At 38.8% G+C, this 17347-nt stretch overlaps 1 protein-coding gene and 1 non-coding gene across 8 annotated transcripts in view; one reads left to right on the top strand and one right to left on the bottom strand.

Moving 5' to 3' along the window:
• Window positions 1-17347, bottom strand: part of NUBPL (NUBP iron-sulfur cluster assembly factor, mitochondrial) — a 331583-nt gene that overhangs the window by 196187 nt on the left and 118049 nt on the right. For 4 of the 7 annotated variants that reach the window (XM_063651519.1, XM_063651518.1, XM_054448311.2 and 1 more), the window contains 2 exons: window positions 5812-5851; window positions 5633-5723 (listed from right to left, as the gene is read on the bottom strand). The exons of 1 other annotated variant lie outside the window; for it this stretch is intronic. In XM_063651519.1, the coding sequence (XP_063507589.1) occupies window positions 5633-5723; window positions 5812-5851 (131 nt within the window). Of the gene's footprint in view, window positions 1-5632; window positions 5724-5811; window positions 5852-12760; window positions 12847-17347 lie in introns of those variants that run through there. 2 more of the 7 variants (XM_054448317.2, XM_054448314.2) reach the window with 2 other exon arrangements.
• Window positions 16992-17097, top strand: LOC129013358 (U6 spliceosomal RNA). The gene has a single exon (XR_008493849.1). It is a non-coding gene; the product is annotated as a U6 spliceosomal RNA (small nuclear RNA).

The following is a 17347-nucleotide window of genomic DNA, read 5'->3' as shown; positions in this document are numbered from 1 at the left end:
GACAGTCTTGAATTGTGGTCTCCACCCTTCCCCCATCGCCCAAGAGCTGTGTGGCACAGAGAATCTGTGTGCCTGGGGAGGGAGAATGCAGCAACTGTGAGACTTTGCACTGAACTTTGTTCTGCCCCATCATAGCAAAAAGCAGCACCGGGCTGCACCTACCTGACGCCTGCCCACAGAGGAAGCATTTGGACTGGCTCTAACCACAGGGGAATCGCTCATCCCAGCAGTCGGAACCTGAGTTCCCGCAAGCTTCATCACCGTGAGCTGGAGTGCTCTGGGATTCTAAATAAACTTCAAAGGGAGTCTAGGCTACAAGGACTGCAGCTCCTAGGTGAGTCCTAGAGCTGAGCTGCACTCAGAGCCAGTGGACCAGGGGAGCACACAACCTACTAAGACACCAGCCAGGGCAGCTAATGGAGTGCATGCACCAACACTCCCCCAACCCCAGGCTGCACAGGTCATGGCTTCACAAGAGACCCTTTCTTCACTTCAGGACAGGAGAGGGAAGAACAAAGAGAACTTTGTCTTGTATCTTGGATACCAGCTTAGCCACAGTAGGACATGGCACAGAGCAGATCTGTGAGGACCCCACTCCAGGCTCCTGGACGACATTCCTAGACACACCCTGGGCCAGAAGGTAACCTGATACCTTGAAGAGAAGGACCCAGTCATGGCAGGACCAACACCTGCTGAATAAAGGGCTGCTGGGCCATGAATAACCAGCAGCAATACCCGGGAGCTATGCCACAGGCCTTTGGTTGAGACTCTGAGATGTGCTGGCTGAAGGTAAGATACAGCACATTCCCCGCTGTGGTAGCTACAATGACAGACTTCATCTACTTGATAAAAGCAAAGGGAAAAGTAAAGGAGACTTTCCCTGGCACCTTAGGTACCAACTCAGCCACAGTGGGATGGAGCACCATGCGGGGTCCTAGGTCCCTTGGCTCTTGGATGGCATTTCTGGACCTGCTCTGGGCCAGAGGGGAGCCCACTGCCCTGAAGAGTGAGTCTCAGGCCTGGCAACCTTCACCACGAGCTGACTGAAGAGCCCTGGGGCCTTAAGTGAACATCAGTGGAAGCCTAGAAGTATGCCCTGTGGGTCTGTAGTGCTGGTGGCCACAGAGTGAGGCTCCTCTGCCTGTGGAAAGAGGAGGAAAGAATGGGAAGAACTGCACCTCGTGCTTTGACTGCCAACTCAGCAGCAGTATAACAGAACACTAGGTAGACCTCTAAGGTTTCTGACTCCAGTCTGTGGCTCCTAGATGGCATCTCTGGACCCACCTGGGGTCTGGGAGAACTCACTGCCCTGAGGAAAGGATACAAGCCTGTCTCGCTTTGCCACCTGCTGATCATACAGCTACAGGGCCTTGAGCAAACATAGTCAGTAGCCGGATAGTGGTAACAGCAGGACAAGACCCAGTGCTGTGCAGGCTTCAGGTCTGACTAGCGCAGTCACAGGGGTAGAGGACACAGGGGTGTTTGTGTCACCCTATCCCCAGCTTTAGGTAGCTCAGAACAGAGAGAGAGAGATTCTGTTTGTTTGGCAGAAAGTAAGGGAAGAGAACAAGAGCCTCTGCATGGTAATCCAGAGAATTCACCCACATCTTGTCCAAGACCATCAAGGCAGTACCTCTGCACATCTGCAAGAACCAAGCATTACCAAGTTTGGGGTGCCCCCTAAAGCAGATATTGCTTAGATCACAACACTCAAGTCCTCTCAAATATCTGAAATAAGCTAGACATAGAAAGATAAACATCACATGTTCTCACTTATCTGTGGTACCTAAAAATTAAAACAACTGAACTCATGAAGATAGAGCATAGAAAGATGGTTACCTGAGGATGTGAAGGGTGGTGAGGGTGGAGGGAATGGGGATGGTTGATGGGTACAAACAAACAGAAAGAATGAATAAAACCTAATATTTGCTAGCACAACACGGTGACTGTAGTTATAGTAAAAAATAATTTGATGGTACATTTTAAAATAGCTAAAAGAGTATAATTGAATTGTTTGAAACACAAAGGATAAATGCTTGAGGGGATGAATACCCCATTTACCCTGATGCAATTATTACTCAGTGCCTGTCTGTATCAAAATATCTCATGTACCCCATAAATATACTAACCTACTATATACCCATAAAATTTTTAAATTAAGACTTTTAAAAAAGAATAAAAAATAAATACATTCTTATCATTATAACCTTGGGGTAAACAGGCAAAGATTTCTTAAAGAGGATACAAAAAGCACTAAGCATAAAAAAGATAGGAAATTGGAATTCATTAAAATTCAAACTCCAGCATTAAAAGACAAGCCACAGGCTGGGATAAATACTCCCAATATCTATTACCTGACAACGGACTCATAGCCAAAATACGTACAAATTCCTACAACTCAATTACTAAAAAAAAAAAAAAAAAAAAAAAAAAATTAGAAAATGAGTAGAAGACTTGGACACGTCACAAAAGAAAATATGAGATCTAATACACATGTGGAAAAGGGCTCAATATTATTGATCGTCAGGGAAACACAAATTAAAACCATAACAAGATACATTTTATATCTATTAGAATGGTTAAAAGTAATGAGACTGGTACACCAAATGTTAACAAAAATGTGAAGCAACTGGAAAACTTATGAACAACTGTAAAAGTATTATAGAGGTATTATTCACAATAGCCCAAAGCTGGAGACCACCCAAATATTAATCAACAGAAAAAAAATAAAACATTTTATTATATTCATACAATGGAATCCTACTTAGCAATAAAGAAGACCCAACTACATATTATATGCAACAACAAACATGAATTTCAAAAGCCTTAGGCTAAATGAAACCATATACAAAAAAAGCTACATCCTGGCCGGTTGCAGTGGCTCACGCCTGTAATCCCAGCACTTTGGGAGGCCAAGACGGGTGGATCACCTGAGGTTGGGAGTTCAAGACCAGCCTGACCAACATGGAGAAACCCTGTCTCTACTAAAAATACAAAATTAGCCAGGCGTGGTGGCGCATGCCTGTAGTCCCAGCTACTCAGGAGGCTGAAGCAGCAGAATTGCTTAAACCTGGGAGGCGGAGGTTGCAGTGAGCCGAGATGGTGCTATTGCACTCCAGCCTGGGCAACAAGAGCGAAACTCTGTCTCAAAAAAAAAAGCTACATCCTGTATAATCCTATTCATTTGAAATTTAAAAACATGTAAAACTCATTATGGTGACAGAAATCACAATGATTGTCTATGGGTATGGGATGAAACAGAAGGGGGCCCAAGGAAACTCTCTTGGAGAATGGAAATGCTATTTAGTTTGATTGGGTTATGATTACATAGGTATATATATTTATCAAAAATCACTGAATTATATACTGAAAATCTATGCATCACATTGTATGCATAATTTTAGCTCAACAAAGTATTGTCAAGGAGAAAAAGAAAAAAACAAAACAACTTTAAACCAGACTTCTAGTTCAGGATGTCAGAATGACCACAGTATTTTTCTTCTCCCTATAAATGGGTACTAGGAGGGAACATGAGAGGATGTTCTGAATCACTGGTATTGTTCTAGTTATCTCGTTTTAAATGATGATTATATAGGTGTTTCAACTTTGGGATAATTTATCTAATTATACTAATGATTTGTACATTCTTCTGAAAATATGTTATATTTTATTGTTTAAAATGAGCCAATGAATCAGGTACCCCCTACAATCCACTGCTGTACAAAAGTTCTATCTAGCTACTGAATTTTCATTCAGGATGTTAAATTTAACAAATAATGGTTTGGTTTCTAAACCAAAACAAAAGTGAAAATACTCCTTAGCTCTGATGATCTGCATTAGTCCCAGTGTAGGCCTAAAATACCAGCTTTTCAGCTCCCAATAAAATGCACACATGAAAGTGACTTCACAAAAGACTGTAAGATAGATATACTCTAGGTAACCTCAAAGCATCCCAATAAAATATGAATCCATTTTCTTACCCCATCTTTATCCTGATATTCTATAGTATGTTTGCTGAAAATGTATCCACCATGCTTCTCAAAATAAACTGTAACTTTTTATTTTTTTTTGAGACGGAGTCTTGCTCTGTCACCCAGGCTGGAGTGCAGTGGCGCAATCTCAGCTCACTGCAAGCTCTCCACCTCCCGGGTTCGTGCCATTCTCCTGCCTCAGCCTCCCGAGTAGCTGGGACTACAGGCACCCACCACCACGTGGGGCTAATTTTTTTGTATTTTTAGTAGAGATGGGGTTTCACCATGTTAGCCAGGATGGTCTCAATCTCCTGACCTCGTGATCCGCCCATCTCAGCCTCCCAAAGTGCTGGGATTACAGGCGTGAGCCACCACACCTGACCAATAAACTGTAACTTTTATACAATTTACGTGTCAGAGAGCTTGTTTTTGCCAAATCTTCATTTGGACCTCTGCTAGACTACCAAATTCCCTGAATATTTTTTGAGAATAACAACATGTAAAATCTGATGACTGAAGTGTTGTGAAGGTAGCTAAATTCAAAAATCAAAAATATGTAATACAGGCAATTAACACAACCATTCTATATGCTCTGATAGTATTTAGCAGTAGAGAAAACAGAGGGTGGGTTAATCAAGACAAATAAAGGTCAAGGTCACAAAGGAATTGGTGGGGATCGGGTGGGTTTGGGGAGTTTAAATGAAATCACTAACTACGGGATCTGACGGTAAAAGAGGAGAAAATGAAACTAAGAGACTTAAATGACTAGGACCAAAAATCAAACAGCACATTTATCACAATTCAAGCAGCAAAAGTGGTAGAAAAGCAAGATGTTATAGTGAAAAAAGAAGAGTTTCAGAGTTCAAGACAGATTTCATCTACTTAATTGTATACCTGAAAATGAATATAGGAGTATCTATCATCAGAATTATCAACCTATTGTATGGTGCCTGACCCAAAGTAGAATCTGAATAAATAAAAGGTAACTGTTATAAGTTGATGAAGTAAATGCAAATTACTTTTAACTTTTACCTAGAAGACAATTACAAACTCACATCTACTGAGAAAAAAATAAAACTTATTCTAAGCTAACTATAAATAACATATAGCCCAATTGATATTTTTAGATATCCAATCAAACATTCTCTTCTTTTCTTAAGGCTAAATTAAAGTTGATTGGACAGATATTACACATGCAAATATATAACCATATATACTCAAAACAAAATTTTACTTTTTTCTGGAGCAATTTTAAATCACCAGTACATTGGTTTATATAATTTTTTCTACATCTGTAGAATTTTTACACTGCCCTTATAACTCAATATTGACCACAATGAGATTAATCACAAATCTAAAGAAGGCAGATAACTTATAAAAATAGATTTGGTCTTCTTACTGCAGACACAGCCAAAGCAAGAAAACAGTATTAAGTAAGACAATAGAATTTTTAGTACTCACAAGCAATAGGAAAGATTAAATCATGTTAACAGTGAAGTTTGGTCTTGGCACCACATTAACTCATTAGGTGCCATATTATGCTTTATACATTCATCCCATCAACTGATTCCTCAATGCAAATTTTAACAATTCTCCAGTCAGCAAATGTATTAACTGCAGCTTTGCCAATGATAAAATGATATTTAAAGCAATATTCTTACCTGCCTCAACAATTTCTCAATGGCCGACATTACCATAAGGCCTCTCCAAACTACTGGCTCACTTTCTTCAACCAGAAAGCCCATAGACATACTGCAACAGTAATATAAAAATACAACTAATTTGTATAAATTAATAACATTATTCTGAAAAGTAACATTAAAAATATATATATGCTCACCAAGCAATACCATAATTCAAGAGAGGCCTCATTAGGTTGCCTGGAAAAAAAAAAAAAATCCTCTCTTTTAGAACAATAAAACACAATACATAAACATTCTGAATTGGGTTTTTTTTCATCTTTTTAGAAATTTTTTTTAATTAACAAAAATTGCATATGTTTATGGGGTACAATGTAATGTTATGATACATGTCTACATTGTAGTAGAATAATAATAAGTAAATAAATAATAAACCATGCTAATTAGCATTCCACATCACCTCACATATTCTTTCTTTGCAGTAAAAACATTTAAAGTCTACTCTTTTAACAATGTTGAAATATACAAAAAATGATTGTTAACAATAGTCACCATGCTGCGCAACAGATCACTAGAACTTATTCCCCCTGTCTAACTGAAACTTCGCACTACTCGACTAACATCTCCCCTTTGCCCGTCCATCCTTCCAGGATCAAAGAATACCAAACTGGAAATACAAATAGGCTACTCATATTGTGCAATTTAACTTTCAACTAAATATAACTCAATTTGCAACAGTTTAAACATTATACCAAGCATACTACTACTATTCCCAATAGACACAACATTGATAAATAGTTGGGACACAATTTTATTAAGAAATACTTCAAATACAATTTTAAATATGTTTCTAAAAAACAGCCTCAATACCAGGCACAGTGGGAGGCCAAGGTGGGTGGATGACTTGAGGTCAAGAGTTAGAGACCAGCCTGGCCAACATGGTAAAACGCTGTCTCTACTAAAAATACAAAAATTAGCTGGGCATGGTGGTGCACGCCTATAGTCCCAGCTATTCACGAGGCTAACATAAAAGAATCTCTTGGACCTGGGAGGCAGAGGTTGCAGTGAGCCCACATTGTGCCATTGCATTCCAGCTGGGTGACAGAGCAAGACTCTGTCTCAAAAAAAATAAAAGTCTCAATAAAACAACTCAACTACAATTTTAAAATGTTTCTAAAAAATAGCCTCAATAACTAATTTTGTCCAATTTTATTCATATGCAAAGATACATAAATATATAAATTATATATATGCTAATCTAATATGTGCATACATGTATGTGTACATTTGCATGCACACACACACACATATCTAATCAGTCCTTCCTACACTGGAGTGTTACTACTTATTTGTTCCTTTACTTAGCTTAAAAAGTATAAAAATCCACAAAAGCAGAAAAACTCAATTTTGAAATCTGAGATGAAAAATTGCATTAATCTGTAGAGAAAAGCAATCTATTGCTTGTAGTGAAGTAAAAAAAATCCTTTATATAGTCAACAAATGATTACAATAAAACATAATTTGTTTTATCAAACTATCTATGCAATCACCTTCCCACTCACTCTTGCTTTCATATCCTACTTCTCTACCATAACAAATATGATTTGGACAAGTATTGGGCAAAAAGTTTAGGACAAAGTCATAAAACCTAGGAGTATCCTGTTTTCAGATTTCAAGATATGTTCTTCAGGGTTTTTCCCTCTCTGTAAAGAGACTGAGACTGAAAACTGTATAAAGCATATATGCATGGATTATATAAGAAATCCTCTGCCATATTCCATTCATTTAATCCCTACTCAAAGAAAAAGCTGTGGTCCTTCATTAAAGGAATACTCAATGAGTGTATGTTTATAGCTTCCTTCTTTAATTTCTGGCTAAACTAACTAGCTCAATCTCCCCATGCCTAATTTGAAAGCACTATTATTCTTTTATGTAATTTTCTCAATTCTTTCCAAAGCATCCAATTATAACCTTTCACTACCACGGTTGGCAATATTTTTGGCCATTTTCTTCAATTACCATTTGAATACAGATTAAAGAATCTGAATTATCACACACTTTTTCACCTTTGATCTGCTAAAATGGTGAGTTACACTAAGAGATTTTTCCTAATTTGGAACCAAACTTGCTTTGCTGGATTAAACCCAATTTAATTATAATGCAGTTATTTTATAGAATGCTGAATTTGGTCTGCTAATATTTGCTTAACATGATATCAGTATGTCAAAGAGATATCTTCACTCCTATGTTTACTGCAGCACTATTCGCAATAGTCAAGATATGAAATCAACCTAAATGTCCAACATTAGATGAACAGATAAAGAATATTTGGTATATAGACACAATAGAATACTATTCATCCATTAAAAAGAATGAAATCTAACCAACCAGGGAGGTGAAAAATCTCTACAATGAGAATTACAAAACACTGCTCAAAGAACACAGAGATGAGACAAATAAATGGAGAAACATCCCACGCACATTGATAGGAAGAATCAATAACATTAAAATGGCTATACTCCCCAAGGCAATTTACAGATTCAATGCTATTCCTGTCAATCTACCAAAGACATTCTTCACAGAACTAGAAAAAAACTATTTTAAAATTCATAGGCAACCAAAAAATAGCCCAAACAGCCAAGGTAATCCAAAGCAAGAAAACAAAGCTGGAGGAATCATGGTACCCAACTTCAAACTACACTACAGGGCTACAGTAACCAAAACAGCATGGTATCGGTACAAAAACAGGCACATGGACCAATGGAACAGAATAAAGAGCCCAGAAATAAGGCCACACAACTACAACCATCTGATCTTCAATAAAGCTGACAAAAACAAGCAATGGGGAAAGGATTCTCTATTCCATAAATGGTGCTGGGATAACTGGCTAGTCATAAGTAGAAGATTGAAGCTGGACCCCTTTCTTACACCATATACAAAGATCAACTCAAGATGGATTAAATACTTAAATGTAAAAGCCAAAACTATAAACATCCTGGAAGACAACCTAGGTATTACCATCCTAGACATAGGAATGGGCAAAAATTTCATGACAAAGAAAGCAAAAGCAATCACAACAAAAGCAAAAATTGACAAGTGGGATCTAATTAAACTTAAGAGATTCTCCACAGCAAAAGGAACTAGCAACAGAGTAAACAGACAACCTATAAAATGGTAGAAAATATTTGTAAACTATACATCTGACAAAGGTTCGATATCAAGCCTCTATAAGGAAGTTAAATTTACAAGAGAAAAACAACCCCATTAAAAGTGGGCAAAGGACATGAATAGACACTTCTCAAAAGAAGACATACATGCAGCCAACACACATATGAAAAAGAGATCAATATCACTGATCATGAGACAAATGCAAATAAAGACCACAATGAGATACCAACTCACACCAGTCAGAATGGCTATTATTAAAATATCAAAAAATAACAGATGTTGGCAACATTACAGGGAAAAGGCAACACCTACACACTGGTGATGGAAGTGTAAATTAGCTCAACCATTCTGGAAAGCATATGGCGATTCCTCAAAGAGCTAAACACAGAATTATCATTCAACCCAGCAATCCCATTACTGGGCATATACCCAGAGGAATATAAATCATTCTACCATAAAGACACATGCACACAAATGCTCACTGCAGCACTAGTCACAATACCAAAGACATTAAATCAACCTAAATACCCATCAATGACAGACTGGTTAAAGAAAATGTGGTACATATACACCATGGAATACTAGGCAGCCATAAAAAAAAAAAAAACAAGATCATGTCTTTTGCAGGAAGATGGATAGAGCTGGAGGCCATTATCCTTAGCAAACTAATGTAGGAACAGAAACCCAAATACCACGTGTTCTCACTTACAAGTGGGAGCTAAATGATAAGAACTTACGGACACAAAGAAGGAAACAACAGACAGTGGGGTCTACTTGACGGGGAAAATCAGAGGAGGAAGAGAGCAAAAAATATAACTATTGAGTACTAGGTTTAATATTTGGGAAATGAAATATGTACAACAAACCCCTGTGATGTGTTTAGCTAAGTAATAAACCTTCATATGTACTCACAAACATAAAAGTTTTAAAAAAAAGAAAAGAAAAGGAATGAAATTCTGTCATTTTTACAAACATGAATAAGCCTGGAGGACATTAAGTGAAATAAACCAGACACAGAAATTAAAATACTACATGCATTAACAATAAGGTATTGTGTATCTCAAAATAGCTTACAATATTTTAAATGTTCCCACAACAAGGAAATAATGTTTGAAGTGATTAATCTGCTCATTACCTTGATTTAATTATGATACAGTGCAATACATATACTGACACATCAAATTATGTCCCATAAATATATGCAATTATGTGTCAATTAAAAATAAAAATAAAGCCAGGCACAGTGGTGCATGCCTGTAGTCTTGACTACTCAGGAGGGAGGCTGAAGTTCAAGAGTCAATTGAGCCCAGGAGTTTGAGTCCAGCCTGAGTAACATAGTGAGACCCCATCTCTAAAAATAAAATAAATAAAATCATTTTAAAATTTAATAAATAAGGAGCAGGGCAAGATGGTCAAATAGGAACAGTTCTGGTCTGCAGCTCCCAGCGACACCAATGCAGAAGGCAGGAGATTTCTGCATTTCCAACTGAGATACCCAGTTCATCTCACTGGAACTGGTTAGACAGTGAGGGCAGCCCACTGAGGGCAGGCAGAAGCAGCGTGGGGTGTCACCTCACCTGAGAAGTGCAAGGGGCTGAGGACCTCCCTCCCTTAGCCAAGGGAAGCCCTGAGGGACTGTGCTATCCGGCTCACCTACTAGGCTTTTCCTACGGTTTTTGCAACCTGCAGACCAGGAGATTCCCTCAAGTGCCTACACCACCAGGGCCCTGAGTTTCAAGCACAAAACTGGGCAGCTGCTTGGGCAGACACTGAGCTAGTTGCAGGAGTGTTTTTTCATACCCCAATGGCACCTGGAACCCCAGTGAGACAGAACCATTCCCTCCCCTGAAAAGGGGCTGAAGCCAGGGAGCCAAGTGGTCTTAGTGAGTGCCACCCCTACAGAGCCCGACAAGCTAAGATCCACTGGCTTGAAATTCTTGCTGCCAGCACAGCAGTCTGAAGTCAGCCTGGGACAATAGAGCTTGGTGCAGAGAGGGGCATCAACCAATACTGAGGCTAGAGGAGGTGGTTTTCCCCTCACCATATTAAGGAAGCCACCAGTAAGTTCAGACTGGGTGAAACCCACCACAGTGCAGCAAGGCAGCTGTGGGCAGACTGCCTCTCTAGATTCCTCCTCAATGGGCAGGGAATCTCTGAAAGAAAGGCAGCAGCCCCAGTCAGGGGCGTAAAGATAAAACCCCCATCTCCCTGGGACAGAGCACCTGGGGGAAGGGGCAGCTGTGGGCGCAGCTTCAGCTGACTTAAACATTCCTGCCTGCCGACTCTGAAGAGAGCAGGGGATCTCCTAGCACTGCATTCGAGCTCTGCTAAGGGACAGACTGCCTCCTCAAGTGGGTCCCTGACACCTGTGCCTAGTGACTGGGAGACATCTCCCAGCAGGAGTTGACAGACACCTCATACAGGACAGCTCCAGCTGGCATCTGGTGGGTTCCCCTCTAGGACGAAGCTTCCAGAGGAAGGAACAGGCAGCAATCTTTGCTGTTCTGCAGCCTCTGCTGGTGATACCCAGGCAAACAGGGTCTGGAGTGGACCTCCAGCAAACTCCAGCAGACCTGCAGAAGAGGGGCCTGACTGTTAGAAGGAAAACTAACAAACAGAAAGCAATAACATCAACATTAACAAAAAGCACGCCCATGCAAAAAACCTATCCAAAGTCATCAGCATCAAAGATCAAAGGTAGATAAATCCACAAAGATGAGGAAAACCCAGCGCAAAAAATGCAGAAAATTCCAAAAACCAGAATGCCTCTTATCCTCCAAATAATCACAACTCCTCTCCAGCAAGTGCACAAAACTGAACAGAGAAAAGAGTATGACGAATTGACAGAAGTAGGCAGAAGGTGGGTAATAATAACAAACTCCTGTGAGCTAAAGGAGCATGTTCTAACCCAATGGAAGGAAGCTAAGAACCTTGATAAAAGGTTACAGGAAAGGCTAACTAGAATAACCAGTTTAGAGAAGAAGATAAATGACCTGATGGTGCTGAAAAACACAGCACGAGAACTTCGTGAAGCATACACAAATATCAATAGTCGAATTGATCAAGTGGAAGAAAGAATATCAGAGATTGAAGATCAACTTAATGAAATAAAGCATGAAGACAAGATTACAGAAAAAAGAATGAAAAGGAAAGGACAAAGCCTCCAAGAAATATGGGACTATGTGAAAAGACCAAACCTACGATTGATTGGTGTACCTGAAAGTGATGGGGAGAATGTAACCAAGCTGGAAAACACTCTTCAGGATATTATCCAGGAGAACTTCCCCAACCTAGCAAGACAGGCCAACATTCATATTCAGGAAATACAAACACTACTAAGATAATCCTCAAGAAGAATAACCCTAAGACACATAATCATCAGATTCACCAAGGTTGAAATGAAGGAAAAAATATTAAGGGCAGCCAGAGAGAAAGGTCATATTACCTACAAAGGGAAGCCCATCAGACTAACAGTAGATCTCTCTGCAGAAACCCTACAAGCCAGAAGAGAGTAGGGGCCAACATTCAACATTCTTAAAGAAAAGAATTTCCAACCCAGAATTTCATATACGGCCAAACTAAGCTTCATAAGTGAAGAAGAAATAAAATCCTTTAGAGACAAACAAATGCTGAGGGATTTTGTCACCACCAGGCCTGCTGTACAAGAGCTCCTGAAGGAAGCACTAAATATGGAAAGGAAAAACCAGTACCAGCCACTGCAAAAACATACCAAAATATAAAGACCAATGACACTATGAAGAAACCGCATCAACTAATGTGAAAAATAACCAGCTAGCATTATGATCAAATTCACAATATTAACCTTGGCCGGGCACGGTGGCTTATGCCTGTAATCCCAGCATTTTGGGAGGCCGAGGCGAGCAGATCACGAGGTCATGAGTTTGAGACCAGCCTGACCAATATGGTGAAACCCCGTCTCTACTAAGAATACAAAAAGTAGCCAGGTGTGGTGGTACATACCTGCAGTCCCAGCTACTCAGGAGGCTGAGGCAGAAGAATTGTTTGAACCCGAGAGGTGGAGGTTGCAGTGAGCTGAGATTGTACCACTGCACTCCAGCCTGGGAGACAAAGGGAGATTCCGTCTCAACAACAACAACAACAAAATGTATATATACATATATCTTAAATATAAATGGGCTAAATGCCCCAATTAAAGGACACAGACTGGCAAATTGGATAAAGAGTCAAGACCCATCAGTGTACTGTATTCAGGAGACCCATCTCATGCAAAGACACACATAGGCTCAAAATAAAGGGATGGAGGAATATTTACCAGGCAAATGGAAAGCAAAAAAAAAAAAAGCAGGGGTACAATCCTAGTCTCTGATAAAACAGACTTTAAACCAACAAAGATCAAAAAAGACAAATAAGGGCATTACATAATACTAAATGGATCAATGCAACAGGAAGCACTATCTTAAATATATATGCACCCAATACAGGAGCACCCAGATTCATAAAGCTAGTTCTTAGAGACCTAAAAAGAGACTTAGACTCCCACACAGTAATAGTGGGAGACTTTAACACCCCACTGTCAATATTAGACAGATCAATAAGACAGAAAATTAACAAGGAGATTCAAGACTTGAACTCAGCTCTGGACCAAACAGACCTAATAGACATCTACAGATCTCTCCACCCCAAATCAAAAGAATACACATTCTTCTTAGCACCACATCGCACTTATTCTAAAGTTGATCACATAATTGGCAGTAAAACACTCCTCGCCAAATGCAAAAGAATGGAAATCATAACAAACAGTCTCTCACACCATGGTGCAATCAAATTAGAACTCAGGATTAAGAAACTCAATCAAAACCGCACAACTATGTGGAAACTGAAAAACCTGCTCCTGAATGACTACTACTGGGTAAATAATGAAATTAAGACAGAAATAAATCAGTTCTTTGAAACCAATGAGTTCAAAGATATAACATACCAGAATCTCTGGGACACAACTAAAACAGTGTTTAGAGGGAAATTTATAGCACTAAATGCCCACATCAGAAATCTGGAAAGATCTAAAATAGACACCTTAACATCACAATTAAAAGAACTAGAGAAGCAAGAGCAAACAAATTCAAAAGCTAGCAGAAGACAAGAAATAACTAAGATCAGAGAAGAACTGAAAGAGATAGAGACACGAAAACCCCTTCAAAAAATCAATGAATCCAGGAGCTGGTTTTTTTGAAAAGATTAACAAAACGGGTAGACAACTAGCCAGACTAATAAAGAAGAAAAGAGAGAGGAATCAAATAGACACAATGAAAAATGATGAAAGGGATATCACCACTGATCCCACAGAAATACAGACTACCATCAGAGCATACTATAAACACCTCTACGCAAATCAACTAGAAAATCTAGAAGAAATGGATAAATTCCTGGACACATACACCCTCCCAAGACCAAACTAATACCTGAATAGACCAATAACAAGTTCTGAAATTAAGGCAGTAATTAATAGCCTAACAACCATAAAAAGCCCAGGACCAGACAGATTCACAGACGAATTCTACTGGAGGTACAAAGAGGAGCTGCTACCATTCCTTCTGAAACGATTCCAAACAATAGAAAAGAGGGACTCCTCCCTAATTCATTTTATGAGGTCAGCATCAGCCTGGTACCAAAACCTGGCAGAGACACAACAAAAAAAAGGAAATTTTAGGCCTATATCCCTGATGAACATCCATGTGAAAATCCTCAATAAAATGCTGTCACACCAAATCTGGCAGCACATCAAAAAGTGTATCCACCACGATCAAGCTGGCTTCATCCCTGGGATGCAAGGCTGGTTCAACATACACAAATCAATAAACGTAATCCATCACATAAACAGAACAAAAGAGAAAAACCACATGATTATCTCAATAGATGCATAAAAGGCCTTCAACAAAATTCAACAGCCCTTTATGCTAAAATCACTCAATAAACTAGGTATTGATGGAACGTATCTCAAAATAATAAAAGCGATTTATGACAAACCCATAGCCAATATCATACTGAATGGGCAAAAGCTGGAAGCATTCCCTTTGAAAACCAGCACAAGACAAGGATGCCCTCTCTTACCACTCCTACTCAACACAGTATTGGAAGTTCTGGCCACGGCAATCAAGCAAGAGAAAGAAATAAAGTGTATTCAAATAGGAAGAGAGGAAGTCAAATTGTCTCTGCAGATGACATGATTGTTTATTTAAAAAACCCCCATCGTCTGAGTCCAAAAACTCCTTAAGCTGATAAGCAACTTCAGCAGTCTCAGGATATAAAATTAATGTGCAAAAATCACAAGCATTCCTATACACCAATAACAGAGAGCCAAATCATGAGTGAACTCCCATTCATAATTGCTACAAAGAACATAAAATACCTAGGAATACAATTTACAAGGGACGTGAAGGACTTCTTCAAGGAGAACTACAAACCACTGTTCAAGGAAATGAGACGACACAAACAAATAGAAAAATATTCTGTGTTCATGGATAGGAAGATTCAATATTGTGAAAATGGCCATACTGCCCAAAGTAATTTATAGATTGAATGCTATTCCCATCAAGCTACCATTGACTTTCTTCATAGAATTAGAAAAAACTACTTTATATTTCATATACAATAAAAAAAGAGCCTGTATAGCCAAGACAATCCTAAGCAAAAAGAACAAAGCTGGAGGCATCATGCTACCTGACTTCAAACTATACTACAAGGCAACAGAAACCAAAACAGCACAGTACTGGTACCAAAACAGATATATGGACCAGTGGAACAGAACAGAGGCCTCAGAAATAACACCACACATCTACAACCATCTGACCCTTGACAAACCTGACACAAACAAGCAGTGGGAAAAGGATTCCCTATTTAATAAACGGTGTTGGGAAAACTGGCTAGCCATATGCAGAAAACTGAAACTAGACCCCTTCCTTACACCTTATACAAAAATTAACTCAAGATGGATTAAAGACTTAAATATAAGACCTAAAACCATAAAAGCCCTAGAAAAAACCTAGGCAATACCATTCAGGACATAGGCATGAGCAAAGACTTCATGACTAAAATACCAAAAGCAATAGCAACCAAAGCCAAAATTTACAAATGGGATCTAATTAAACTAAAGAGCTTCTACACAGCAAAAGAAAACTATCATCAGAGTGAACAGGCAACCTACAGAATGGGAGAAAATTTTTGCAACCTATCCGTTTGACAAAGGTCTAATAAACAGAATGTACAAGGAACTTAAACAAATTTACAAGAAAAAAACAACCCCATCAAAAAGTGGGTGAAGGATATGAACAGACACTTCTCAAAAGAAGATATTTATGTAGCCAACAAATATATGAAAAAATGCTCATCATCACTGGTCATTACAGAAATGCAAATCAAAACCACAATGAGATAGCATCTCATGCCAGTTAGAAATCATTAAAAAGTCAGGAAACAACAGATGCTGGAGAGGATGTGGAGATATACGAACGTTTTTACACTGTTGGTGTACCATTTGATCCAGCAATCCCATTACTGAGTATATACCCAAAGGATTATAAATCATTCTACTATAAAGACACATGCACATGTATATTTATTGCAGCACTATTTACAATAGCAAAGACTTGGAACCAACCCAAATGCCCATCAATGATGGACTGCATAAAGAAAATGTGGCAAATATACACCACAGAATACTATGCAGCCATAAAAAGGATGAGTTCATGTCCTTTGCAGGGACATGGATAAAGCTGGAAACCATCATTCTCAGCAAACTAACACAGGAACAAAAACACCAAACACCGCATGTTCTCAATCATAAGTGGTAGTTGAACAATGAGAACAGATGGACACAGGGAGGGAAACATCACATACCAGGGCCTGTCAGTGGGTGGGGGGCAGAGGGAAGGGATAGGATAGATAACCTAATGCATGTGGGGCTTAAAACCTAGATGACAGGTTGACAGATGCAGCAAACCACCATGGCACTTGTATATGTATGTAACAAATCTGCACATTCTGCATGTGTATCTCAGAACTTAAAGTATAATAAAATAAAGTAAAATAAAATAAATATAAGTATAAAAAATTTAATAATTTTTAATGCATATTTTAATTCCTATAGTCAATACGTGATAAATTATAAACTGAAAGCTCAGAAATGTGAGCAGATTCATCACCATGTTAAATGTGTTTCTTTAAAATTTAACAGGTACTCACTTTGGCAGCACCTAAACTGAAATTGGAATGATACAGAAGATTAGCATGGCCCCTGCAGAAGGATGATATGGAAAATTTAACAAAGAAAAAGGCACACTGAAATAAAAATGTATAGCATATACATTAAAAAGAAAGTCATAAGCAAAGATATTAGAAAAGATAGAACTTTGTCGTAATAGAGTGAGAAGGATGCAGCATTGAGGCAACTAAAATAGTTATCTTTTCTTATGTATCAGTAAACAAAATTAAAATTGCCTAAAAGCATTTTGCTTTAATTATAAAAATTACCAGAAATGGGCCAGGTGCAGTGGCTCATGCCTGTAATACCAGCACTTTGGGAGGCCGAGG

Source organism: Pongo pygmaeus, chromosome 15 (assembly GCF_028885625.2).
Source record: "Pongo pygmaeus isolate AG05252 chromosome 15, NHGRI_mPonPyg2-v2.0_pri, whole genome shotgun sequence".
Classification (NCBI taxonomy): Eukaryota; Metazoa; Chordata; class Mammalia; order Primates; family Hominidae; genus Pongo; species Pongo pygmaeus.
This window is presented reverse-complemented; position numbering and strand designations above follow the sequence as displayed.